Below are 27,293 nucleotides of genomic sequence, written 5' to 3' on the forward strand. Positions count from 1 at the left end.
AACAGCTGGAGGGTCACAGGTTCCCCACACCTGCTCTGAACCAAGAACTAAAAGGCTGCTGTTCCCTTTCCCCTGTTTTTGCAGAACTACCTTACTCTTCTGGACGATGAGGATCACACGTTGGAATACCTGAGCATCCAGGATGAGCAGCACTTAATAATAGAAGGTATAAGAAATGGGGAAGCGGTCTGGAGCCAGTTTCTGTGGCACAAAGTGTTTTCAGACACCTGTTAACCAAATACTTCCTTGTTTATGCCAACTACTATAAGCCATATTAATATATACTGTACATAATTCCCCCTGTGCTTCATGTCTTATGTCTTTAAGAAGTCTGTATGCTCTGTACTTAGCAAAATCTCTTGATTTAAATGCCACCTTGAAGCCTAAATAATTTCTTTTGGCTTAAGCTCTTATGAGCCAGAGCGCACTTGGCCAGGCATAGTGATATTTATCCTCATTTGTGAGATAACTTGTCTACAGGCAGAAGGTAGAGATGGCTGTAAGTAGACATGGGAGGCCAGAAGGCTCAGGAATCCAAGAGAGAGCCCCACAGCTTTGTTCTGTGGGTTGTCATCCTTCAGCAAAAACATTTCCAAGGGAGGCTCCAGCATGAAGCTGTTGAGTTAGAATTCACTTGCAGATTTCATCTTGCCAGGCTTGGGCTTAATAGAGGCTGGGCATGGGCTCACTCACCAAGGAAAGTGGTCCCCCCCCCCTTACCAAATCATTCTGTGCTAATGTGGGAGGGGGCTGTTTGTTCTTCTTTTTATGACATATTTTGTGTTCTCATTTTGTAGTTTTATGTTGCGAACCGCTCTGTGATCTTCGGATGAAGGGCTGTGTACAAATTTTAATAAAACAAACAAACAAACAAACAAACAAACAAACAAACTTTTACTTACTTACTTTCAGTGGCACTGTAACCTTTCCAGAGAGCCAAATCCAATGGACTATTATTGAAACCAGGGTTTGGTTAATAAACATTCTTCCACCATGGAAGTTTAAAGATTTCTTATGGCCCAATGAGGATCTGTTTGTCGGGTGCCTTTATAGCAGGTGTAGCTAACCTGTTGCCCTCCAGCTGCGGCTACAATTCACCTCATACCTGAGCATTGGCCATGCTAGTTGTGGCCAATGGGACTTGTAGTCCAACAACATGTGATGGGGCTGCAAGTTGGCTACCCCTGCACTGCTCTTGTACAGGAGAACCTTCAGAGAGGCTCCCAACTCTTGCTGTAAATGTTAGCAGCTGCCTATTACTGGATCGGCTGCATCATGAATTTGAGGGGAGCGTTTATCCCACTAAGCTTTGTACTGTGTTTTTCAGTTCGAAACAAAGACATGAGCTGGCCAGAGGAGATGTCCTTTATAGCAAACAGCAGTAAAATAGACAGGCATAAAGGTAAGTGTGTGCTTCCCCCCCCCATCCCAAAAAACAAAAACAAAAATATCAGCAGCTGGTTGACCATCAATACCAGACACACTGGGTCCCAACAGGGCTGACTTGTGATGCCTACCACCCACAAACAAAATACTTTCCCACCACTGGTCACCCATTTTTATTTCCACAAAGCTCCCAGCGTAGCATCCCTCCGGAGCATTGTGGGGAATTTAAATCATGTGTGTGTACACATTTACGTCAGGCTGCAAGGAGTACCATCATTTTGCAACCTTTCATCCTTTCCAGTTCCAACGGAAAAGGGGGCAACTGGCTTGAGCAACCTGGGGAACACCTGCTTCATGAACTCCAGCATCCAGTGTGTCAGCAACACGCAGCCTCTCACCCAGTATTTCATCTCTGGCAGACATCTCTATGAGCTCAACAGGTAACTTCTGTATATCACACGGAAAAGCCAGCGTGGTGCCTTCCAGACGTTACATTACAACTCCCATCATGCTGGTTGCTGGGGCTGATGGGAATTGTAGTCCAGCAACATCTGTCGGGCTGCCACATTGTTCCCCCCTCTAGTCCCTCTCTTGCCGTGCTGGAAGCATACAGCAATGCCTTAAAGGTGTTACCCCTTCTGTTCGTCTGCTGTGGCAGAATCCAGGATTCCGCCCTCTCATTTTGTGCAATGTGTGGAGTGCCTCTCAGTGTGCTTTCCCTTTCTTTTTTCAATGCAACAAATGGCTAATTGACTCAATTCATCATTATGCATTCCAGGACAAATCCAATAGGAATGAAGGGACATATGGCCAAATGTTACGGGGACTTGATTCAAGAGCTGTGGAGCGGGACACAAAAGAACATTGCTCCTTTAAAGTTACGGGTGAGAACTGACAAGTGTTGTCGTATATTCACCTGCGAACTAATTATAAGGTGGGGGTGCAGCCTGCACCATGAGAGGGTCCGTGGGGGCAAACCAACCAACCCCTGCCTCCTCTCTAGCATCACTGCTGCCACCAAGTGGCTGCCTTTATTTTTCTCTGGCTGCTTCCACTAAACAGCCTTTTAAGCTCCCAGGCTTTTAGCTGTTCCAGCCTAGCTTAAAGTGGTGCATTGCCCTTGCTTTTATTACTTATTGCCCTGCTGAGAATCTTGGGTTAGTAGTCAGAAAGGGGCTGCAGTCAATACCAGTGACTTGTGTGTTTTGCTTTCTTTCAGTGGACGATAGCTAAATACGCTCCCAGATTTAATGGCTTCCAGCAGCAAGACTCTCAGGAGCTCTTGGCTTTTCTTCTGGATGGTCTCCATGAGGATCTGAACCGAGTGCACGATAAGCCGTACGTCGAACTGAAAGACAGTGACGGACGGCCAGATTGGGAGGTGGCAGCGGAGGTGAGTGTGTGCTGGGCCTCTGCACACAGTGCTTCCTCCTCTCCACTAATCCATGGCCTTTTCCTGTGCTGTTTTGAGGAATTGTAATTATTATTATTATTGTATTTATTTATGCCCTGCCTTTTTCCATGACAGGATTCAGGGCAGCTTACAGATAAAAATAAGAACCACTAAAAACAATGTTTGATAGAACTCGTATATAAAATCTATGAAAACCATACACATAATTACAATAAAAACAGCATGGCAACAGCCCTTTCATTAAAAGCAGTCAGTTTTCTGTTGCAACGAGAAAGTCTTCACCTGCTGGCAGAAGGAAAGCAAGGAGGAAGCCCGTCTAGTTTCTCTAGGGAGTGAGTTCAAAGTCTGGGAGTAGTCACCCAAAAGGCCCTCGACCTACTTCAGCAGGCCCCCTTAATTGACTTGTGGAGGGATGTGAAGGTACGGCAGAGTGATGTGGGTTTGTGCACGCACACACATGCTGAAACAAAGCAAAGAATACTCTCAGATTATTATTGCGTGGTGGGGCAGCTGGTGAGCAAAAGGAAAGGCTGCAGTGGGGTTGTTGTTGTTGTTGTTGTTGTTGTTGTTGTAGCTGTTGCTGCTGCTGTTGCTGTTGCTGTTGTTGTTGTTGTTGTTTTGTTTATGCAGTAAATAGTATGATGAGTTTTAGGGCTTGGGGGCCTCATGCTCTGACATACAACTCCCTGGGGATTTTGATCAAATTGGGTTTTTGCATGGGTGCCCTCCCTGCAGAGGAGGTGCTCTGGTTCACCTGAACTTCATACCTGCCTTGTCCTCACTCAGTTGGTTGGCCAGTGGGCTGTACAGCTTCAGTCTGCAGGGCAGTTTCACATGATGAAATGCTGCTTTGTAACCAATATATATATATTTTTCTTTTTAAAACCCTGCATTTAGAAAAATAGAACTTTCTCTCACACATCTAGATTTCTGTGTGCAAGGATTTGTTCATTTATTGACCCAAGCAGCGTTCCCTCCATGTGCCTGCACCTGCAGACTGGAGTGATACACCCCACTGGGAGGCTTAACACCAGTGTGAGAACTGCCTCACAGCTAGATGGGCAGATTAGCTTGTTATAGCAAACCTGGGAGCACCAAAATCTCCCTCGTGTCGTATTTGCTCCAAGAGCAGCGATGGGCAGCCCAGTGCCCTCCAATTCCCATCAGCCCCAGCCAGCATTGGCCACTGGTTGGGGACAATGGAAGTTGGAGTCCACCCTTCACTGGATGCCCTCAGGTTCCCACAGCTGTGAAATTATTGGGCACATATCTCCTTGTTCTACCGACTTCTCTGCACAGGTTTTATTTCCCCCTTTTGTTTCAGGCCTGGGAGAACCACCTGAGGAGGAACCGCTCGATAGTGGTGGACTTGTTCCATGGGCAGCTGAGGTCCCAAGTGAAGTGCAAGACCTGTGGGCACATCAGCGTCCGCTTTGACCCTTTCAATTTTTTATCTTTGCCCCTCCCGATGGATAGCTACATGCATGTTGAAATCATAGGTGGGTGAAGATTCTATGTGCACTGTGCTTTATGGGCAGGTATGAGCCCCAGAGGGGCTTACAACCTAAAATGCAGTAGTTTGATTGCCCATTGGGACCGACACTCACCACCATGTTCCACCGCTGCTGAAAGAATTGCACTGGCTGCCAGTTGTTGGTTCTGTTGTATTAAGTTCTATGCAGCTTAGGATGCCAGATATCATCACTCTGCAGTGGCTGGTTGAAAGAAATATCTCTTTTGGGGGGTGGGGGAACTCATTGGGCTGGATCCAGACTAAGACAATTTTGATTGTCTTCTTTTGAAATCAACTGGAGAAAGATAGCCATGGCTTGCTTTCTACTGCAATCAGTTGGACTTAAGTGCAGCTAATTTAGAATCCAACCCCAAGAGTTGTAGTACTTGAACCTATGTGTTCGGATGTAATCGCCGTTAAGTTCACTCTTCCTTCAATGTTGTGTTAAAGTTCCTTTGAAAATTAAAATGGGCATCTTCCCAGTCCAAATCCCAATTTTCCTACATTTTGATATTTCTAGCAGAAAACTACAATGTAAATGCTTAATACTTGAGCTTATATAAATCACATATATTGGGGGGTGGGGGAAGAGAAAGAGTATTCCTAAAACTCAAAGGGGTGGGGACTGCCAAAAGCTGTGGAATGCATCACACGTTAAACGTAAAGAAAACAGTTTATTCATATGTTAATCAACCTCTACAAGCCTGACAATGCCGTCCTACACATGTATACTCAATTAAGTTAAATGCAGCTTTCTTCCACATATGAGTACAGGATTACAGCCTGAGTTACATTTTTATCACTTTAATCAGACAATATGTGTGTTTATAGACACATGTAGCATTGCTTGTACTGTCATCCTGGGACTTTGAAAGTGGCTAACAGAAACTTAACGATGATTTTGTACAGGTTGGATTTTTGTTTTTAATGGCTTGAGTATCCGCAAAAGGAAATGTGCAGTACTGTTTTAGAAAAAGAAGGAAAATATGAACTGTTAGCTATTCTGGTCTACTTTGAATCATACTGAACTCTCCCTATAGAGTCTTAGAAAGGAACCCTTCCAGGTATTATTCATGGTGACTTTTATTCTTTGAACATGTACACGGAACCGAGGTCAACAGAGCAAACTTCAAGCAGCTGGAGAAGCTGACCTTGAGTGGGTTGGGAGGACAGATCTTTAAAAATTCTGCTTCTCTGTGGATCTTTAATGCTTTCTACCAGGTTACATAAGTTAGGTTTTTTTGGTGCCTCCACCACCGCCCTGGATGAAATCTGGGTTTCTCAGGATATCCAAGAATCAGTGTGCAGCTGATGCACTGAGTAGGCTCAGCCTTGGATTTTAGTCAAAAGTTGCAATCCAATAATCAAGGAGCACTTACCTGGTTCTCTAGCAGGAATAGCACTTTAAAATAAAAATAAAAAATGAACAGTTAAACAGAACTGGGCTGGTTAAACTGGCTTTTTTCAAGTGTGTTGCGTTTTATTTCTCTCCCCCCCTTTAAATTTTGCTCTCCCAGTAACTAAGCTAGATGGGACAACTCCCATTCGATATGGACTGAGGCTGAACATGGACGAGAAATACACTGGCCTGAAAAAGCACCTCAGCGAACTTTGTGCCATGAAGCCAGAGCAGATCCTCCTTGCGGAAGTGCACAGCTCCAACATAAAGGTCAGGATGCTTTTGCTGCTTAGGGCTTTAAAAAATGGAATCTTTAATTCCCCCCCCCCCCAAGATGAAACCAGTCTAAGAACTGTGACTTGATCTTTCTTAAGGCAGGGATTATTGCCGCCTGCACCCTCCACTGCAGTCATAGATTATGTCAGACTTCAACTCCCACCAGCCCCAGAGAACACAGAGATGATATACAAGTTCTCTATCTTTGTATCCAACTATGTTTTACTCAGAATAGACATATTGAAATTAATGGACCCAAGCTAGTGATGTCCATCATTTCCAATAGGTCTGCTTGAGTAGAACGTGCACTGACTACAACCCATTATTTAATTTATATTCCATTTAATCCCCAGTTGGCTTCTAAGAGATTTACAGAACATTAAGACCAACAGCAAACTTTGTTTAAAAAACAGAATAATTATGGTTAAGCAATCCCATTAAAAGTGTGGGTGTTTTATTAGCCTCATTGGGGGTCTCTCTCTCACTCTGTCTGTCGCTTTCTCTTGCTTTCGAAAGAACTTTCCTCAAGACAATCAGAAAGTCCGTCTCTCGGCAAGCGCGTCCCTGTGTGCATTCGAGGTACCGATCCCTGGATCCCCCACGTCAGCTACTCCAAGCCCTGTGCAAACAGGTAAAATGTCCCTGCATGGATTTTATAAGTATAGTTGCAATCAGTGGAAACCCGTAACTAACACCTTTGCCTTTGGGTTCAGAGTTCTGCAGCATGCCGTCAGCCAATGGGATGATCAACGTGCTGATGAATGGCGATCTTCCCCGGCCAACCCTGATCCCGAATGGGATGCCAAACACAGTGGTGCCATGCAGGATGGAAAACGGCTTCTCCAATGGGATGGTGAATGGCCATGTGACCTCTCCCTCCGACAGCCCCTTCATAGGCTACATCATTGCTGTCCACAGGAAAATGGTTAGTGGGGAATGGATGTGGCTAAGACTCTTAACTGGTGTTATGCACCTGCCATTTTCCAATATGGTAGATGGCTGCAGAATGTCACAGATTCAATCCCTGGGAACTCCAAAGGAGGGCTGGGGAAAACTTGTCTGAAACCTTAGAGAACTCTCACCCAGTGGTGTAGACCAGGGGTGGGCAAGCTTGTCAGATCTACTACTGCTTGGCAGGGGGTTGGACTGGATGGCCCTTGTGGTCTCTTCCATCTCTATGATTCTATTATTCTAACCATAGCTGCCAAGTTATCCCTTTTTTACAGGGATTTTCCCTTATGCTGAATAGGCTTCCTCGCGAGAAAAGGGAAAACTTGGCAGCTATGCTTCTAACTCCCAAGATCCCACCTCTCAGATCCAGCCACAAAAGGAATACAATTAGGGTTTGTTGTATCTACCTGGCTTTTTATTAGAATCCCAAGCTCTCTACAAACCAGAGCCAGGTGCAACAGACATACGATTAGAATTAAAGAACCACAGTGTCTCTGAACACATTCTGATCTGGAATTTGTTTTCAGTACCTGAAATGAACTGAGCTCATGATCCTTCCACACACAAGTTCCCTCCTGGCTAGTGTGGCAAGCTCATTTAGGTGGGAAAAGTCATTTTGTTGTGCGTGCAATCGGCTTTGGTTGGCGTTGAGTGTGATGGTGGGGTTTTGGTGGTGAGCATGCATATGATTGGTGGCTGCAGTGATGCTTGCGACTTGCATTGGCAGGGAGGCTATAGAGCTATTGGCAGCATAGACCCCCCCCAAAAAAGCTCAGCAACTCTGGGCAATCTCCCCCCCCCAAAAAAAAAGCTCAACAGCTTTGGGCAATTTCCCCCAAAAAAACATGGGGGCATGTTATACATGGAAAAATATGGTAGTTCCCTGCTTTGATAGTGGCCCTTTTGAAAAGTGAAAAAATCATATCGTATTATTAAAATGCATCTTCTCTTTTCTTTTTTCTTTTTAAAAAACCCTTTTAATGATCAATGCAGATGAGGATGGACAAGTACTTCCTTTCATCTCAGAAGAACCGGCCAAGCCTCTTTGGAATGCCACTGATAGTTCCGTGCACCGTTCATACGCGGAAGAAAGACTTGTATGATGCGGTCTGGATCCAGGTGTCCCGGCTGGCAAGTCCCCTTCCTCCCCAAGAAGCCAGTAACCACGCACAGGACTGGTGAGTTAAATGCTAGGATGTCTCAAAGGAGGAGGGGGTGATCTAGCCGCCAAAATGTGTCTGCGGGGCTCTTGACGTCTTAAGCCAGCAAGCCAGTCTTTTGTGCAGTGAGACATGGGGTCTTGGACAGGGAAAACCCAGACCCAAATCCTTGCTCAGTTCAAGTCCACAGACCTTCAGGTTCCAGAGTGCGAAAGGAAGCTGAAAAATACCAGGGAGCCTGCCAACTGTATATATTTTTCCTTGTTGGAAGGAAGAAGACCAAATTGAAATGAGTGCCCCCTTAACCAGGAGCCCCCAGACTTATCGCGTTACAGGCCAGTGCCCAAAGCGCCCATCGCGCACATGCGCACGGGTCTCCTCTGACCCGGAAGTGCGCTGGAAATGACGTTTGCGCATGCGTGCAAACTATTTCCGGTGCCCCAGCGACCCAGAAGTGGGCCGCCACACCACGCCGCTAAGAGTGGGCGGCGAGGGTCACCGCAGACCAGATAAATTGGTCCATCGGGCCGTAGTCTGGGGACCTCTGCCCTTAACAATTCTGTGAAAAGTTGCTCACAAGTCTTTGTAGCTTGGAAATGCAAACTTTGCAACTGTTTCGGTTCCGTGAGATTGTGTATCATCTGTTAGCCAGGAAGACAGTAAAACTCTGAAGATTGTGCTGGGAAGGGAGCACAAGGGGTGGGTGAACCACTCTGGTTCTTTTATCTCTAGGAATATTACACAGGAGTAGCACTTCTACTGGTTCCTAGGCAGATGTAAATTTCATAAGGAATGCCATTAAATCTTCCTCCCAAAATTGCTGGGGGAAAGATTATTAAAATGAATTAGTTCCAAAGGTTTTGCCTTATTTTGGGGGAAATGACATCCTCAAGTACTTGGCACAACCTCAGTCTGGTAGCTCAGCAGATTACTTTGGACCAGTCGCACACTTTAGCCCAATCTACCGTAGGATGGTTGAGAAGAAAAAAAATGCAGAGTGCTGTATTACATCTTCAAATACTTTGGCATTGGAGTGGCTTAGAATCCAACCTGGTACCTTCCAGTGTTTCAGACTATAGCTCCCATTACCCCTGACCATTGACCCTGCTGGCAGGAGCCGGTGCCCAAAACATCTGGGGGGTATGACAGGCTTAGAAAATAAAACTAGGGAAAGACTATCATTTAAAAAAAAAAACTTTTGCATGTTACAAATAATCGTGTTTGTGTGTTCATTTATTTATTTGAAGTGATGACAGCATGGGATACCAATACCCTTTCACCCTACGAGTGGTCCAGAAGGATGGCAATTCGTGTGCTTGGTGCCCCTGGTACAGGTAAGTATAGGGTGGCCACTTGGCAAGTAAAAAAAAAAAGTGGGTGCTTCATCAGGTCCAATTAGAAACCTATCGTTCTTTGGCTGAAGGGAGAGCCCCTCCCCTCCGTCAGCCTCACACTCTGCCTTTGTTAGGGTGGCCCCTTGTATCTCTAAAAACAGGCAGAACTGTGAAGACCAACTTGGTCTTGTTAATCACCTTCACAATATCTGTGTACTGAACTGCTGTGTTTACACCATGTCCCAAATCTGTTTGCATTGTGCTGGATTAGGAATTTAGAAAGTCAGAGCACTGCTCCATCTATCTAGCTCAGTATTGTCTTCCCTGGTGACAGCTCTGCAGGGCTTCAGGCCTGCCTGGAGATGCCAGAACTTGAACCTGGGACTTTATGCAATCAGAGCACACGATCTGACGCTGAGCCTAAAGTAAAATTCTAGTCCTCAAGATGTTTGATTTAAACAGGAGCCTTATACAGAACCAGAATTGTAGGTTCATGTAACTCAGAATTCACGTTGGAAATGGCTCTCCGGAGTTTCAGATAAGGGTCCCTCCCTGCCGTGCCTGGAGATGCCTGGGATTGAACCAGGGGCTTTTCCCATGCCAGACAGGTGGCTCTGCCACAGATGGATCTTAACCTAAAGCAGCCCACACCTTTTGCATTCTCAGCCCTTGTCAGCTTTAGGGAGAGTTCCCCACTCCCACTTCTCTGCTCACGGCCTCCTCCTTCTTCCCCACCCCCAATCTAGGTTTTGCCATGGCTGTAAAATTGACTGCACTGAAGAGAGAGCTCACATGGGGAATGCCAACATTGCTGTGGACTGGGATCCCACGGCACTTCATCTCCGCTACCAGACGTCACAGGAACGGGTAAATATATATATATATGTATACAGGTGAAACTCGGAAAATTAGAATACCGTCACAAAGTGCATTTATTTCAGTAATGCAACTTATTATTTTTAATTTTTCCTTTAATTTTTACAAATGCGGAAATTCCACAGTACTAAAAATAGTTACAATAATACAAAAATAAACATTGCTATTACATTTCATTAATTACATTCCATTTATAATTGACCCGCCTAACAACAAATAATTACAATTACAACAAATAAAGGCTTGACATATCTCGCTTTGCATGTCATGCATCTATCTCATATATTAGTTTCACCTTTTAAGTTGCGTTACTGAAATAAATGCACTTTTCGACGATATTCTAATTTTCCGAGTTTTACCTGTAATTGCAAAATAACCCTAAGCAGATACTATATATGTTCTTTCTGACAATGCACGTGGCTGTCTTTTTAAATAAGCAAGTGAGTTCTGGATGTTTTTGCTTCTGAAAGTGGGAATGCTTCTCTGCTCTAGCCCATGGAATTGTGTATTTAGTGCTTCCTTCCCCATACCAACCTCCTCAGATGCTTAAATCATCCTCTGAGGTCATCTCAGTGGTCAGCTAGCAGGGTTCTAGTATCTGATCCTTCTAGCTGGTTTAGTGCCCAGATGTGTTGTGTCTTTGTACGCTCGTGTGCTTGTTTTGCTGTGTGATTCTTTGCTTGTGTATTTGTGTGCTGTTGGTTTATTTTTTGGTGAGTTTTTGTTTTTAGGATGTATACCCCACATTCCAAATCCCCACTAGGATAGCTAACAGCATCAAAAATGAGGTCCCCCCCCCCCGTGAGCACTAGCGTTGCTGTTGCTGTTATTCATCTTCCTATGAAGCATCTCAAAGCCATTTCACAATACAATGAAGCAATTGCATCTGTAAAAAGCAGTGGCATGATTACACATGAAATAAGTTATGCAATACAGGAAATAAATGAAAACAACTTTCAAAAACGGAAGCAGCAATAAATGATAATGAAACCACTGAAACAAATACATACATACACACACACACAAAAAAGGGGAAAAATCTTACTTAAAATCCCATGCATTAAAAACAAACCACAAGGGTGGGAGGAAATTCAGTTTAAGATGCATTACTTGGATATTCCTATTTTCCTTAGATACGTAGGAAACTGCCTTGCACCAACTCAGACCACTGATCCACCTAACTCCAGTATTGCCAACACTGGCTGGCAGCAACTCTCCAGTGTCTCAGGCAGGGCTCTTTCCTCAACCTGGAGATTAGACCTGGGACCTTCTGCCTGTAAAGCCTGTACTGTACAGCAGGCAATGCCATTCTCACATCTGCAGTCACCAATTGGCATTGGCTCCAGATTTTCTTTTCCCGTGAAAACCAAGTTCCTAGCCCTTATGGGTGCTACAATATATTTGAAAGCATGTGAACGCAGGAAGCTGCCTTATACCGAGCCCAAACTATTGGTCCACCTAGGTCAGCATTGTCTGCAGTGGCTCTCCAGGTTTCCACACAAGCTCCTTTTCCCAACCCTGCCTTGAGATGCCATGGGTTGAACCAGGGGGCTTCTGTATACAGAGCAGATGCTCTACCACTGAGTCTGCGTCCTTCTTCATGACAGAACTCAGTGGCGGCATCAGAGAGTGTCCCATGTTGGGTTGAAATAGGCCACACAAGTATAAAACTTCTCCTGGCCCTGCTGACATGGGTCCTCTATAACAGGGCTGGGGAACCTGGAGTCCATCTCCCATCAGTCCCAGCCAGCCTAGCCAGTGATCAGGCATGATGGGATCAGGCATGATGGTTTGGCAGGCGGGCTCAGTCCCTGCCATCTCCAGGTAGGTCTGAGAGAGACCCCCCATCAGAAACGCTGGAGAACTGCTGCCAGTCAATACTGGCAATATTGAGCTAGTGGGGCCAGTAAGCTTCGCACAAGGTAGCTTCCTCCAGACGTTCTCTGACAGCAGTGGCTGTTTTATTAGATCAACTTGGTGCTCCTGCTTTTGCATTTGTCTGACAGCATGGAGCTTCTGCAGCCTCCTTGGCCGCAAGCCACTCTCGTTGTCTGGGATTCATTTTATTTTATTTTAGCCAAAAGGCTTTATTGGCTGTCACGTTGCATGAGGCCACCCCGTCTGCCTCTGCAACGGCCTGAAATTGCTTCTGAAGGTTCTTTCGACTCACTGCTTGCTCAGAGATTTCTGGAGTGGGTGGAGGGATGGCTGAATAACTTGGAGCTCAGAATCTCAGCAGACTGAAAACAGAAAAGAGAGAGCAGCAAATTGGAGTCTGCGTGGCCCAAGGGCCAGGGCATTTTGCAGATAGGGCTTGACTCGGGTTCAAATCTCCATGGTCACACTGAATTCACTTGGATAGCCTTAGGCTAGTAGCTCTTGGGAGCCACCAGTCTACAGAAACAAGTTATCAAAACAGTTTTCAAAACTGTTCTAGTTGGTATCACTTCAGTTAGCAATGAGGATTCACCTGATTGAGCATGTTTTTTTTTCTATTCTAGGGGAAACAATAAGATTAAGACAGGGGAAAGTGAGTCAAATACCCTTCACCCTGACACCTGTGTTTCTGTGTTTAGGGACCCCTTGTTCTTCCAATATGAAAGTTGCCGTGTTTCACCTGGAGTCTTGAAATGGCATGTGGTCAAGGACTTCTATTTCATTTTATTTCTGACATTTATGAACCGGCCTTCACCCAGAGGTCCCAAAGCGGGGAATAGAAAAACATTAAAATCAAACAATCTTTAAAGCTAAGAACATTATCATCTTGGAATTGATAGAATTCACTTGGTACCAGGATGCAACATAACAGTTTCTGCCTACAGTGCACTTCACCCCTCCCCAAAGGAAGTGTGTTATCGCTTAGGAAGCTGCTCTGTACTGGGCCAGACCATTAATCCAAGTATTTTGGTATTGTCTACACTGACTGGCTCCCCAGGATTAATGACAGGATTCAACTTGGCACCTTCTGCAAGCCATGCATTCACTTTGCCACTGAGCTACTGTCCCCGTCTGTAGGTTCTCCTTCCGAAAATGAAGGTGGTGCTTCTGTGTCATGAGGTTCTCCTTCCACAAAACTCACTCCATTTTTTTGTTATTATTAATTTAAAAAATGCTAATGCAGGATGTGAAGCAAAGCAGTGTACATTGTTAAGAGATCTTTCTCTGGAAGGAGACAATGAATCTAAGCTAGGGTCAAAGGAGATGACATGTTTTTAAGTAGGAACAAGCCATCAGAGTTCCTCAAGTGTTTGCCTTGCCACCCATTCAGATGGCCGAGGAGCACAGGAGCGTGGAGCAAAGCCGGCGCGCTCAAGCTGAGCCGATCAACCTGGACAGTTGCCTCCGGGCCTTCACCAGCGAGGAGGAACTAGGCGAAGACGAGATGTACTACTGTTCCAAGTGCAAAACTCACTGCTTGGCCACCAAGAAGCTGGACCTGTGGAGGCTTCCCCCTATCCTGGTATGGTTCAAAGCTCTCCTTTTTCTTTCCACTTTTACAGCCAGGCTGTACACAGCATCTTACAGTTCTTTGTTTTTAATGGACCCTATGAAGCTGCCTTCTCGTGGGTCAGGCCATTCGAGTTCCATCTTTATTTTATGTAGTGTTCAGTCCCTACTTCTGGATGTTTACTGTCTCCCAGAGCCAACACTGAAGGCTGGATCATTAGCACAAATGGGGCAGTGCCTCGTTCTGCCCTCAGCCAGCCCCCACTTCCCCTCCTCCTTACTCACATCCCTTCTGGCGGTGGAGGCCCTGCCTGTCAGTTTCCTCCTCCTCCTCCTCAGTCCCACATTGTCCTTGTAGAACTTGGCAGGGAGGAGAATGGGGGCAAGACTAGAGCTAATTGGCTTTGCCTGCCATTGGCTCTGGCCCCACGTGCTGTAGGTCTTCCTGCCTTTTGCCTTGCCGGCCCTAATGAGCACCATTTGCCTCTGGAGGTGACTCACGTTAAGAGAGAGGTGAGAGGGCCTGCCGTGAGGCCTGCAAACTTAAAGAAGACAAGACATGCTAATAGTTGAAGCGTTGACCTGATCCTGCCTCCCACATCTCTTGTTCTAGATAATCCACTTGAAGCGCTTCCAGTTTGTCAACGGCCGCTGGATAAAATCCCAAAAGATCGTCAAGTTTCCCCGAGAGAGCTTCAACCCGAGTGCCTTCCTGGTGCCAAGAGATCCAAGCTGCTGGCAGCAGAAGCCGCTGACTCCCCAGGTTGAGGATCCCTCTGAGACCCAGATTCTGCAGGACGAGTCTCTGAGGATGGAGGTGCAGAGCGTCCCGGTGGCCGGGGAGGGCGATGTGCTGACCAGAAGCCCCTCTTCCCTCAACACTTCCGGCGTCTTAAATAATATCAAAGGTAGGGGAGAGGAGGGACCTCTGCATTGGGCTGGATGGAGTAAAATGGAGGATGGGTTAATACTGCCCTAGATGTGTCCAACCAGCCTCTGCTGGGGGCAGGTGATTCTGCTCCTTCTCCACATGCCACTGTGTTTGACTACTTCAGGACCCCACAAAATTACCTGCCCTCAGAATTGGCTGTTGTTTTCCTGCACGAGTCACTGCACTGGGCTTGCCAATCAAATCTGCCTTTGGTGAGAGCAGATAATCCTACCACATCTCTGTACTGAATGAAATTAGGTCATTTCCATCACTCCTGAAGCAGACATATGCTACAGAACTGCTTGCCCTCAGAAGAGGCTGCAGGCTGTGTCTCTGTGTGAGTCACTGGTTTGGGCCTCTGGGATACATACACGGTGTAGAGGTACATGGGCTCACATTTTGACTGAGCTGCTTTTGCAGGAATGAATTCTCAAATAGTCTGGCAAATGGGCCTTCCATAAATGGTGAAGCTAGCCATTGAAAATGCTTTCCTGGATCTAGGAGTATGTAATGTTGCTAAATACCTAGCAGGTTGATAATCACTACTAGGTTGTATGTAGACCAAGACACAGTGGTGAGCAAACCCCTGTTGCTAGAGTTAATGAACTTTGCAAGCTAAGACCTAGAAGTCTCTGTGTGATGCAGCTGGCTGCTTTACCTAACCCATTGATGTAAAAGTTGTTAATAGCAAATTGTATTACATCTCTAGCATTGTTACATCTTTGCAAAGCAAATTTTAATAATCATGCACTGCTTTATTTTGGGATTAAACGTGGGCAATTTAGTCCTGTCTGTCCAGCTTTTTGCCACTCTCTCCCTTTCTCTCACTCGCACACTTGCTCATTCACTTCTTCCAGCATCTCCATCTCCCGGGCGGAAGTGTACAGCTGGCTGTCCATCGAGTAAAAACGTTAGTCCAACTGGTAGTCCCAGGACTTTGGGAAGAAGCAAGGGGCGGCTCCGGCTCCCCCAGCTCTGTAAAAACAAACTGTCCAGCAGCAAAGAGAACTTGGACATGACCCGAGAGAATGGTACGGACCCGGACCCTAAGGTCACCCCCGACCAAGGAGACGGCTTCAGCCGAGGGAATGCTTTGGGGGGTAGCCAGGGCGAGCTCTTTGCCGCTCAGGACAGCAGCGAGGTGACTTTAGCCAATGGATACCTGTGCAAGCAAAACTCCCACAGCAATGGCAGCATCAACGGGGAGGAGGAGATGGTGGTCGACCAAAGAGGAGAGATCTGCGTTAACCCCATCTACAGCCTATATGCAATTTCGGTAGGTGACACACTCTTGAGCAGGAGACTGCCCTGGTTTCTTAAAAGCTTGGATTTTGTAGAAGGGCAGAAGGCAAATCCGCCATTGTGCAGGGCACCCAAAGGGCAGAGGTGGGTCAGGAAAGGGCTGGAATGAAGGCGTCAGAAAGGCATTGCCAAGAGGCGGGGTGGCAGGAATAATAAATTGGTGCTAAATGGGCTTCATTTGCCAAACTTCACACAACTTGTAGGATTTGGCTTGGGGAGGGATTTTGAGGTCTCTCTTCAGCACGTCAAGTAGAATGTGGGTGCTGCAGGACTCTTGGCGGGCATAGAATCGACAAGGTACAATTTAGCAGCTTGTATCCTCAGAGCCTTTATGAAATGATGCAAAATTCATCAGATGGTGTGAGCTAATGGAAGTTGAGAAACACTTATTGTCTGTGCCAGAGTTGGGGAACCTGACGCCTTGCTGGACTTCAGCTCTGATTGTCCCTGACCATTGGCCATGCTGGCTGGGGCTGATGGGAGTTGGGCATCCTGCAACATATGGAGGACCACAGAGTCCCCCACCATCAGCATTGGGGTAACCCGTCAGGGGCAAAGGCAGGGTGTAAATAAATATAGAACAACACCCGACTACTGCTACAACCTTGTTGATTGGGCCAGCAATACAAAACTGCTTTTCCTTCCCCTTCCAGTGCCATTCAGGAATTATGGGAGGAGGTCATTACGTCACTTACGCCAAAAACCCCAACAGCAAGTGGTACTGTTACAACGACAGCAGCTGTAAGGTAATCTGCTTTGCCTTCCTTAAGAGAGAACGTGAGGGCAGTCGTGATGATGGCCAGGCATAAGAGGCGACTGTATGTGGAGGGAGCTAATTTTCCCGTAGTTCGGATGATTCAGATAAATAAAACACCCGGTGTCAGAGATGTTAACTCTTTATTCAAAGAAACCCAAACAGTGCAAGCCTAGTGGTCAAAGCATTTCCACAATGAGGTGGTTGTGAGGACTGAAGGTCCTTGTCTTCCCACTGCTTTCTAAGACGACTCCTCTGGGTCTTTCCCCAGCAACCTGAGGCTCCTTCATCTTGTCTCTCTTTGCTATGCCCTCTTCATACTTCTTCGAGGGGAGCTGGTCGCAGCAGGAGGGGGAGACTCCCTGGCTTCTTCAGCAGCCTGACCCCACTCTGCCTCTTGACCCCCCTCCTCTCCAGCCTTCTGATTCTGGACTGTCCTCTGCCACAGCTTCTTCCTGTTCATTAAACCCTGATACTTTGTATACTGCATTAGACCTGTAGATCGCAGAGCGGTTCACAACATAAAAACACCTCTTCTCTAGTTACAGGTGAAACTCGGAAAATTAGAATATCGTTGAAAAGTGCATCTATTTCAGTAATGCAACTTATTATTTTGAGTTTCACCTGCACCTTTTCATTGTCCTCCCTCTGACCACTCATCATCGTCCCACCACTCATCCCCTGGCTCTGAGCAGTCTTCCCCTGGGGGTTCTCTTGGGGGTTCCCCAGCTGGTGCCTTCTTGGCATCCAACCAGTCCATGACACTAGCCCCAGGGGCGGGGATGGTTGAGATTCTGCGCTTTCCAAACTTGTGGTGCACCCAGCTTAATTTTTAGAAGAGCACTTTTTTAAAAACAGGGTTCTTTGTTGGAACAAAATGACCATTCCCCCCTCTCCTCATCTTCCAGGAATTGCATCCTGACGAAATCGACACAGACTCCGCCTACATCCTTTTCTATGAGCAGCAAGGAGTGGACTATGCACAATTTCTGCCAAAGATAGATGGCAAGAACATGGCAGACACAAGCAGCATGGATGAAGACTTTGAGTCTGACTACAAGAAGTACTGCGTGCTGCAGTGAGCGCAAGCCAGGGGAGGCGCCGTGGACCGTTGCAAGAGAGCGCCCTTGAAAAGTTGCCTCCCGTTTGGCAAAAAAAGGAAAAAAAAGTGGTTTTTATTAGAGCGGAAGAGCTAAACGTAGTTTTTATTTTTTTATTTTCCTCTCATGATCTGAAAGCACAACTAGAAGAAAAGAGAAAGAAAGAACCCCTAATTACATAGCAGCTCACAGGTTGAGATAGCTTTGGTTTTTTTGTGTTTTTGTTCAGATCTCTCCATACACACTGGGTGGGGAGAAGGGGGGGGAATAACACCCATTGGTTGGATTTCTTTTTTTCTTTTTTTTACCTTTGGCTTTTAAACTGGTTTGATATAAGCAAACTAGGACCAAGAAAGCTTAAGTTGTGAGTAGCCCAAATAAAAGCTGGCCCAGAGTAATAGAAAGGTGTTTGCTTCCCCCCCCCTTTTAAAACAAAAACAAAATACCCATAGGAAGAAGAAAAAAACCTACCTTTTTGGATGCTCTCTTCAGATTTAAGACGATTGAACTTGTAGTGTTGTCTGTAGACAACATGAATTTGCTACCTCCTTTTTCTGAAGTTTTATTCCATTTTTTTAGTGGCGAGATAAGGAAAGCCCAGGATAGGCAACCTTCACAGAGGAGCAAACATCATGGCTTAGGGAATTTCCTGCCTTTTCCGTTTTTAACCCCACTGGTCTCAGTTTGGTTTGTGAATATTGACAGCCACTTCCTGTCTTTCTCAGTTGTTTCTTGGCCTTTGGCTGTGTCAGTTCCACCCTCTTGGGTGAGCTGTGTGCTTTCAGAATGGCTTGGAGGGGAACTTCTCCTGTCACCTCTGTGGTTTTGTGGCTGAGATGATGCCATCCTACTCAGGAGAGAGTGGGGAGAGAACAGGGAAATTATGTGGCATTCGTCCCCAATCTGAAGTCGGGAGGCCTTGAGCTTTTCCTGGCATCAGTGTGAGCTGCCCTGCCTTATTTGAACATGCATATGGGCCCACTAGCGCCCCATCTTAGAATCTACATCACACAGAAGTTTGCTCCTAAGATCTCAGGCCTGGTGCAGACACAACACTAGTAAACTAGTAACTATGGTTGAGATTCCAGGAGGGGAACATGGGATGCTAAACTAACAAATATCTAAATCTTGGTTGAGATGGGAACTCTGCAATGTTTACCCATGTGCTCATGGAATTTATGCTGGGCAAGGGGTGAGTGGAGAGGGGAATGAGAGGTTCCGACCTCTCCACCATGGTTAAGAGTTCACAGTCATTTCTTCTGCTCTGGCCTTTAGACCCTAGAAAATTGCCCCCCCAGATTCAAGTTTGTGAGCGGTGTGAAATAGTTGTGTGTGTGCGTGTGTTGTGTTTTTAATTAAATTGCACTTTAAATGAAAGGAAAGGATAATTAAAACTCAGACATAAGTTAATTTTATTACTGCCAAGTGTTTTTTTGAGTGAAGGATGAGGGCACCTCTTTCGCTTAAAGAGCAAGAAATCCTGCTTGGGTAGCGATTACAGTTTTAATATTGAAGTTTATCCAATCTGCGTGCAAACCTAGGCATGCTTCCCTGCCCCATCCCATGACCTGGAAAGAAAAATAGTGCCCCATTTCTTCCTGTAATAAAGTTGGCATTAATTTACAACTGTTGAAAGCCAAGTCTGTATTTGTAGGAAGATCTGCAAAAAAGAGAGGTCTGCATCAGAACTCCTTTTTGTCCAGAAATATCTGTGAAGAAAGCTGCTTGAATCCCTGCAGACTTGGGCCCAACAAGTCTTCTTCGAAAATCCACTAGCTCAGAAGCAAGAACTTTAGTATCTGGTCCACTGGTCTGGGAGCCCAAGTGATCTGAATTCTCTTGCTCTTCCAAAGCACCCCTCTAAATGACATTGTTGAATAAGATAACTCGTGATCTTAAAACAGGGTTGTAACTCCTTAATTTGTCGGAATAAGCAGGCAGTGTCAGGGTTTGAGTGTTAATTTATAAACTGGAACAACAACAAAAAGCCTAGCTTTTGCTGAACTCCTGAACTTGTGTTTGGCCTGTACCACTTCAAATTTCAAGCAGGGACTCTGATGACCGAATAGCTCCGGTGGACCCCCCCCCCCCCAAAAAAAAGAAACCCGCACTTGGAAAAGTTGCAGGTCAGAGAAAGCTAAGCAAACACACTTGTCCCTGAAAAGCTATATTTCTAAGTAGAGGATTTTTTATTTTATTTTTCCATCAAGTTATATTCAGTCATCTGAGCAGCCCAGGCACAATTCAGTGGGAACTTGGCCAAAAGTCTCATTATTTATTTGCAATATGCTTTTCTGCCTGCCACTCCTACCATGAAACAGAATCACTTAGCTTAATCTCTATCAAGGCACAGCTTTTGCTTCCCTGTCTCCTCTTTGATTGAGCTTTCAAGGTTTACAAACTTTTTTTGGGGGGGGGGAAGTTGCTTTTCTTGAGCCTGTGCAACTTTCCGACAGATTCAGTGTGGGGCTGTTAGCTGCGTCCCTGCATGCACTTGCTAGGGGGAGATGTTCTGAGACAGTCTGAAATCTTTAGACCAGGAGTAGGGAACCTGTGGCCCTCGGCTCCATATCAGCCCCGAACATTGGCCATGCTGGCTGATGGGGCTTGGGGTCCAGAAACACCTGGAAGGGCCATAGGTCCCCCACCCCATGCCAAGACATTGACAAGTCATGGCGTTTCACATAGGGGCCTGTCCTACACACTGACATGTTTGTGGGATGCCTTAACACCTCTGCCAATCAGGATCAGGGGAGATAGCATGAATCCATGACTCATGGCTACCACCTCCGTATAGAGTCAGGGACATCCTCCACCTTAGGACCTCTGGCAGTGGGCGAGTATCTGACTTGACTCTTTGGAAAGTCCATTTCTTTAGAAGCTAAATTTGGCCCTTGTTCGGGCGTTGATCTTTTCGGTGGACGCCATTCCTCAGTCCAGTAATTTCTAACAATTAGGTTTAAGCTTTGCCAAAGGTGGGGTGGGACGATTATTGAGCACCCGGTAATAACACTTCAAGATGGCTTGGGTAGGTGCTGCCCTTGCTGGTAATGTCCACAGGGTATTGCTCTTAAATTTCTTTTCCACAGGGCAGTGAGGTTGGAGAAAACCAAGCCTTCCAAACCGGCAGAGATTCTGGATTCAAGACTATTCTGAGATCTGTGTTTCCTTTTACAAACTCCTCCGAACTCGTATTCAGATTAACTTTCCTTTCAGAACTTCTCTTGTCACTGAAACCGATCTACTAATGCCATTTTAAAAAACCTGCCATGCTTTGTTACTTCGATTCTTAATTATTATTTTTAAGGAGAAACGAAAATTAAATTAATTCCTAAATTTAACAGGGAAATTTATTAAGTTAACTCTTAACCACATTCACTTTGTAAATTATTGTATAAAAACTTATTGACAATGCACTGAATTTAGAAAGACCATGTACATAAGTACTGTGTAAATAATAAAGTATTAATGTATTGGAATATGAACTGTATAAAAAAAAGTCCAAGTAACTGTATATGGAGTGAACTTGTTTATCTGTAACTATATTATTCAAACAAATTAAATACTGTGGATGCAATCCTCTGTCTCAATTCCTTTCCCTTTCTTTTCTTTTTGAGAAATTTCTATTAAAAAATGAGCGAGTTGACTTATGATCTGTTTTATGCTCCCCATCCATATTTAAATAAATATACATTTGGGTGGAATTTGACCATCAAAAAGACGTTGCTGCTTTCCAAGTGGTGAAAGCATGAATTTGCCATATGGGTGGTGCCTGTTTTAGCTGCAAAATAAGGTTAGAGACATAGTATATAATTATTACATAAAGTGCCTAAAAATGGATGAAACACGGAACCTACCTTGCAAACCAAATAGTCATTTTGTGTTACAGGAGGTCCCATGCTCCATCCCTGGTATTGCCAGTTTAAAAAAAAGATTTGGTAGCAAATGGCAGGAAAAAAACCACCTTCACTCTGCCAGGCAGGGTCGTCAATAACGTGATAAGTGGGCTAATTGTCTGACTGTACAGGGCACTTTCCTCCACCCATGAAGCAGCAGGATCATCTGCAGTTATCCATGGGCTTCCTTGCAACATAGAACACAAAAGTTAAATCTGCTGCAACCCCCTTTTATGCTAAGCTGTAACTATTCTGTAGAAATAGGGTAATAGGTTGTGGTTTGTCAGAATAATATTTCGCGACCAAGTTCTTTGCAAAGGGTGGTGACGTGACCACCATCAGGACCAGCTGGTGGCAGCATCTGCTTCAGAAGTTCTCCCAAGGTTACTGCTCTTTGCAAACTGACCACGTGAAGAAAATTAGATACACAAGGATGGGAGGCAAATTTGATTCCGTTCGCATTTCAATGAGAACTTACGGACTTTTGAGTTTTCCAAACCAATCCATGGACTGAAACGGTCATCCTTTGAAATTTGTCCTTAAGCTTTCACGATGCAGTTCCAATTCTCCAGCCAAGTAATATAAATGTACAAGAATGCATAGGCTAGCTACGGTAAGGTGTGCATAAAAATGGTGAAAATATACCGAAAATGCATTCTATCAGGACATTTGCTTTGATAAAAGGTGCGCTAGGCAAAACTGAATGCAAAAATGTGTTGCATTAGGAGAAATCCAGAATTAAAACGCCGGTGAATTTCCATCAGGAGTTTCAAAAGCAATATTTGCAAACTGATCTGTAGAAGTGCAAAGAACTGAAGAATAGAAAACTCTGAAATGTAGAGGGTGGGTGTTTGTCTGCTACAGATTGTCACTCTGCAAATGGCCATCAGGGTTTTCTTACATTGGGATGTACAGTAATGGGTAATTTGCACTCCTATGCAGAAAGGACCCTTACCTTTCCCGCCCCGACCTAGCCACAGTGATCCATGCGACGGTCACCTCCAGGCCTGATTACTGTAATTCGGTCTACGCGAGACTGCCCTTGAAGCTGTCCCAGAAACTCCAGAGGGTGCAGAATGCTGCAGCGAGGCTCCTCATGGGGTCCCTGCCACTGGAGCATATTCATCGAGAGCTTTTCCAGCTGCACTGGCTCCCGGTGGAGTACAGGTTCAGATTTAAGGTGCTGGTTTTGACCTTTAAAGCCCTTCGCGGCCTAGGATCCTCGTACCTACGGGACCGCCTCTCCCAGTATGCCCCGTGGAGGACCTTAAGGTCCATAAATAGCAACACTTTAGAGATCCCAGGCCCTAAGGAAGTCAGATTAGCCTCAACCAGAGCCAGGGCCTTTTCAACATTGGCTCCGGCTTGGTGGAACGCTCTGCCTCATGAGACCAGGGCCCTGCGGGATTTGATTTCTTTCTGCAGGGCCTGTAAGTTGTTCCGCCTGGCCTGGAATCAACTTGATCCCCTCCCCCCCTTTTCCTTTTTCTGATGAGGCTGCATTTTAATCTTAATTTTAATGTATTTAATCTTGTTTTTAAGATGTATTCTAATTAATTGTTTTATATTCGGTGTTAGCTGCCCTGAGCCCGGTCTTGGCTGGGGAGGGCGGGGTATAAATAAAAATTATTATTTTAATTATGATGATGATGCTTACCTGGAATCAAGCCCCTTTCAACACAGTGGAGCTGATTTCCAAGCAATTTTGCTCAGGGTTGCATTGCTGTCCTGCCTACATTAATTGCAGATTCTCTGTGACTTCCTCTTCTCCCAGTCAAAGATAATTATGCCATGATTATTTTTATGGTGATGGATAAAGCTACCAGACAAGAAACTTTCCCGGTTTTCTCTCTGTGCTGCCCATAAACAATGGCTTTATAATGCAAATGTGTGAATATTGGGTAGAAATTCTTAAGGACTTTGATCTTTGTGAAATCCTCTTGGAAATGACCTCTCAGACTAATAGTGGGAGATCTGTGTTCAAATCTCCACTCAAGCCATGACATTTGCTGGGCAATCTTGGGACAAGACATGACCTCTCATCCTGAGCTTCGAAGATGAAATAGGGGAGGAGATTATCCCCTGTACACCACCTTGAACATCCTTGGAGGAAAGGCAGAATAGAAATAAATGTACAGATTGGGAAGTGTAGTTTGGTTGGGGTGCCCCTCACACTGCTCCAGTTGGCAGAGTTCCCTGGGAAGAGGGATTGACGGCTAAAACACACTGAGGACCATATTATTCTGTGAGGAGAATTAAGGGGCTCCTCACAGCTCTCAGCACCCTGGTCAATTCCTGCATCAGCACAACTTCCAACGTAGGCTTAGAAAACCCAGTCGCAACTTCTGTTATGCGGTACCCATCATGAATGCAAAAAAGGCGGCTAGTGTCAATACCGTGCAACTTTTTTTTGTACTTGGGGAAATCTATCACTTGTTCGTTCCTTTACCACGTTAGATTCAATTTTTGCGCTGTAGTATTCGCTTAAATAAATGCTGCTGGGATTCATACAGGTGCCCATGAGAGTGTGTGCCAGGGTGCCTGCCAGTAAATTTGCCTCAGTAAATATCCCCTCATGGCACAAGAGACTGTTCGCTCTTCCTGCTCCATTCATGTTTATACCAGCTTAGCCTTCTCTGCCTTGAACATGCCTCCTTAATACGTTTCTGAACAGAGGAGAGGGGAGAAAGAGCTTCTCTCTGTGAGGGAGCAGTGACTGAAGCAAGTGCCTTTTCCTCATTAATTTGGGTGGGACAGGGGCTGTTCACACCATTTTGTGGTCTTCCCTCCTTTCCAGCAGCCATTTCGTGTCCTGCCACTCCTCACGGCAGCCATTTTGTGTTATGCCACCACCCACTGGACTAGATGGGCCAATGGCCTGGTCCAGCAGGGTTCTTCTTATGATACGATAGGTTGTTCCACACACTCACGAGAGCCATTATCCACATTTTCCAATCTTCTCTAAACGTATGTTCTTCTTGTCCTCTTATTTTAATTTGTTAAATCTGCAAGCTGCGCATATTCTGTCAACTTAAGTTGCCATTCTTCTTTACTTGGGACCTTGCTCGTTTTCCATTTGTGGGCTAACTAAACACGGGCCGCAGTACTGGCATACATAAATAACCTTTTTTGACACCTGGGAATTTCAGTCTGAATTATCCCCAACAAAAGGACTCGGGGTTTTTTTTGGAAAGTACTTTTAAACATTTTTTAAAATTCAACATGGACCATTTCCCAATACTCCTTTTTTTTAAACCCTTTTACAAGTCCACCACATATGAAAGAACGTTCCTTCAACCTCTTTGCATCTCCAGCACTTAAATACCACCTATATATCATTTGCAAGTAGTTCTCCTTCAAAGAATTAATATGCTGTGAACTTCAAATCACTTTTCCAGAGTTTTCTCCAGAGGTTAATATCTATATTGTGACATATCTATTGCCCAGTGTGTCACTGAGGCTTCGACAAGCTCGTCTTTTGTTTCCCACCCTAGTAACAGAATATACATTTTGGACAAAAGTTTTGTAGAAGTTCTTTTTCAAATTGTGAGCTTTGGTCAAGAAAAACTTTTTTTTTCCTATCCAATTTAAACATTTCGTGTAACTGATGGTATTGTAACCAATCCATAACGTGGTTCCTTACATCTTCCATTGATTTCAGTTTGGGCCCCCACAGCAATTCCCTGTAGGTTGTCTACTGTCTATCCAGGGCAGGTTGCAGCATTAAGACACAGTAGTAAAAATAGGTTTGTTTGTTTGTTTGTTTGTTTTTTTAAAAAATGTTTTTTGTTTTGCAAAAATAGTTGTCATTTTCCCCCATGTTAGAGAGGCTAGACTGGCCTCAAGTGGATAGAAAATTCTTCAGTTGGTCTTCGGTTGCCACCACCCTGGTGAAGTTAATGCAGGTGGATGAACATCAACTTCGTTGGACTGGTCATGTTGTGCGGATGCCCGATGATCGTCTTCCAAAGCAACTACTCTATTCCGAACTTAAAAATGGAAAGCGTAATGCTGGTGGTCAACAAAAGAGGTTTAAAGACTGTCTCAAGGCAAATCTGAAAAAATGCAGTATATACACTGACAACTGGGAAACACTGGCTTGCGAGCGCTCCAGTTGGAGAACAGCCTTTACCAAAGGTGTCATGGGCTTTGAAGAAACTCGATCTCGGGACGCAAAGGAGAAACGTGCAAAGAGGAAGATGCGCTTGGCAAATCCACACCGTGATCAACTCCCGCCTGGAAACCAATGTCCCCACTGCGGAAGGACGTGTGGATCCAGAATTGGCCTCCACAGTCACTTACGGACTCAATGTTAAAACCGTGTTTATGGAAGACAATCTTACTCAGCTACGAGTGATCGCCAAAGAAGAAGGTGGATGAAAGAAAGAGCTGGATGAAATGTTCTTCAGTAGGTCTTATATAGCCGCCACCATGATGAGATAAACACAGGTGGGCAAAATGAAGGAAAACCTGTCCATTAAAGTTAAAGTGACACTGTACCTTTAACCATGTAACCATGTAATGATTGATTCCATTCACCTGCTATGTATTTAATGCTTGTAGCAAGTTTGAACATTAGCTGTGCCTGTGAATACTTTCTTATTTCGTGTAAACTGTTTTGTCTGACTGGGTAAGGTACAGCATGTTATTTGTGCTTTACAATTTATTTGTATTAATATACATTGTAATTTGAGTGTTACGGTATTTGTACCATGCAGCCTTTTGAACTAATGAAGCTTGTGGCGAAACCTGTTGCATATCCGGAGGACAGGTCTTCCTTCATTTTGCCCACCTGCGTTTATCTCATCATGGTGGTGGTTATATAAGATCTACTGAAGAACATTTCATCCAGCTCTTTCTTTCATCCACCTGCGTTAACTTCACCAGGTTGGTGGCAACCTAAGACCAACTGAAGAATTTTCTATCCAGTTCAGTTTTTACAAACTATCTTGAACATTCTTTATTTTTCTATTGGCGTCAGGTTGCTGTTCAATGCCTGGACATTACCTACTTGTTGAATGGTTCATTTATTCAGACTTTAAAACGTTCACTGTGCATATAATTCATTCCATGTTTTTGGCAGAACTAGTATTGATCTGCACATGGCATTGTAGCATGTTTTTGTTTGTTTGAATGGTCTTTAGTCTATCTTTAGTCCAGTTAAGTAAAAAAAATTCCTTCAGTAGCACCTTAAAGACCAACTAAGTTTTTATTTTGGTATGAGCTTTCGTGTGCTGGTATCTGATGAAGTGTGCATGCACACGAAAGCTCATACCAAAATAAAAACTTAGTTGGTCTTTAAGGTGCTACTGAAGGAATTTTTTTATTTTTTATTTTGCTTCGACTCAGACCAACACGGCTGTTGTTGTTTAGTCGTTTAGTCGTGTCCGACTCTTCGTGACCCCATGGACCATAGCACGCCAGGCACTCCTGTCTTGCACTGCCTCCCGCAGTTTGGTCAAACTCATGTTCGTAGCTTCGAGAACACTGTCCAACCATCTCGTCCTCTGTCGTCCCCTTCTCCTAGTGCCCTCAATCTTTCCCAACATCATGG

At 45.0% G+C, this 27,293-nt stretch overlaps 1 protein-coding gene across 5 annotated transcripts in view; it reads left to right on the forward strand.

Annotated features, from left to right (window-relative positions):
* The window catches only part of USP32 (ubiquitin specific peptidase 32), a 137,390-nt gene extending 117,460 nt beyond the window's left edge, over positions 1-19,930 (forward strand). For all 5 annotated transcript variants that reach the window (XM_035140032.2, XM_035140033.2, XM_035140035.2 and 2 more), the window contains 17 exons: positions 85-166; positions 1,328-1,402; positions 1,688-1,826; positions 2,165-2,270; positions 2,606-2,779; positions 4,125-4,299; positions 5,831-5,982; positions 6,505-6,619; positions 6,702-6,913; positions 7,933-8,117; positions 9,347-9,433; positions 10,180-10,300; positions 13,578-13,769; positions 14,370-14,664; positions 15,545-15,963; positions 16,643-16,735; positions 17,652-19,930. In XM_035140032.2, coding sequence (XP_034995923.2) covers positions 85-166; positions 1,328-1,402; positions 1,688-1,826; positions 2,165-2,270; positions 2,606-2,779; positions 4,125-4,299; positions 5,831-5,982; positions 6,505-6,619; positions 6,702-6,913; positions 7,933-8,117; positions 9,347-9,433; positions 10,180-10,300; positions 13,578-13,769; positions 14,370-14,664; positions 15,545-15,963; positions 16,643-16,735; positions 17,652-17,825 — 2,796 coding nt within the window. In that variant the 3' untranslated portion in view covers positions 17,826-19,930. The remainder of the gene's footprint in view (positions 1-84; positions 167-1,327; positions 1,403-1,687; positions 1,827-2,164; positions 2,271-2,605; positions 2,780-4,124; positions 4,300-5,830; positions 5,983-6,504; positions 6,620-6,701; positions 6,914-7,932; positions 8,118-9,346; positions 9,434-10,179; positions 10,301-13,577; positions 13,770-14,369; positions 14,665-15,544; positions 15,964-16,642; positions 16,736-17,651) is intronic.
* The last annotated feature ends 7,363 nt before the right edge of the window (positions 19,931-27,293 follow it).

This window comes from Zootoca vivipara, chromosome 15 (assembly GCF_963506605.1).
Source record: "Zootoca vivipara chromosome 15, rZooViv1.1, whole genome shotgun sequence".
In the NCBI taxonomy this organism is placed as follows: domain Eukaryota; kingdom Metazoa; phylum Chordata; class Lepidosauria; order Squamata; family Lacertidae; genus Zootoca; species Zootoca vivipara.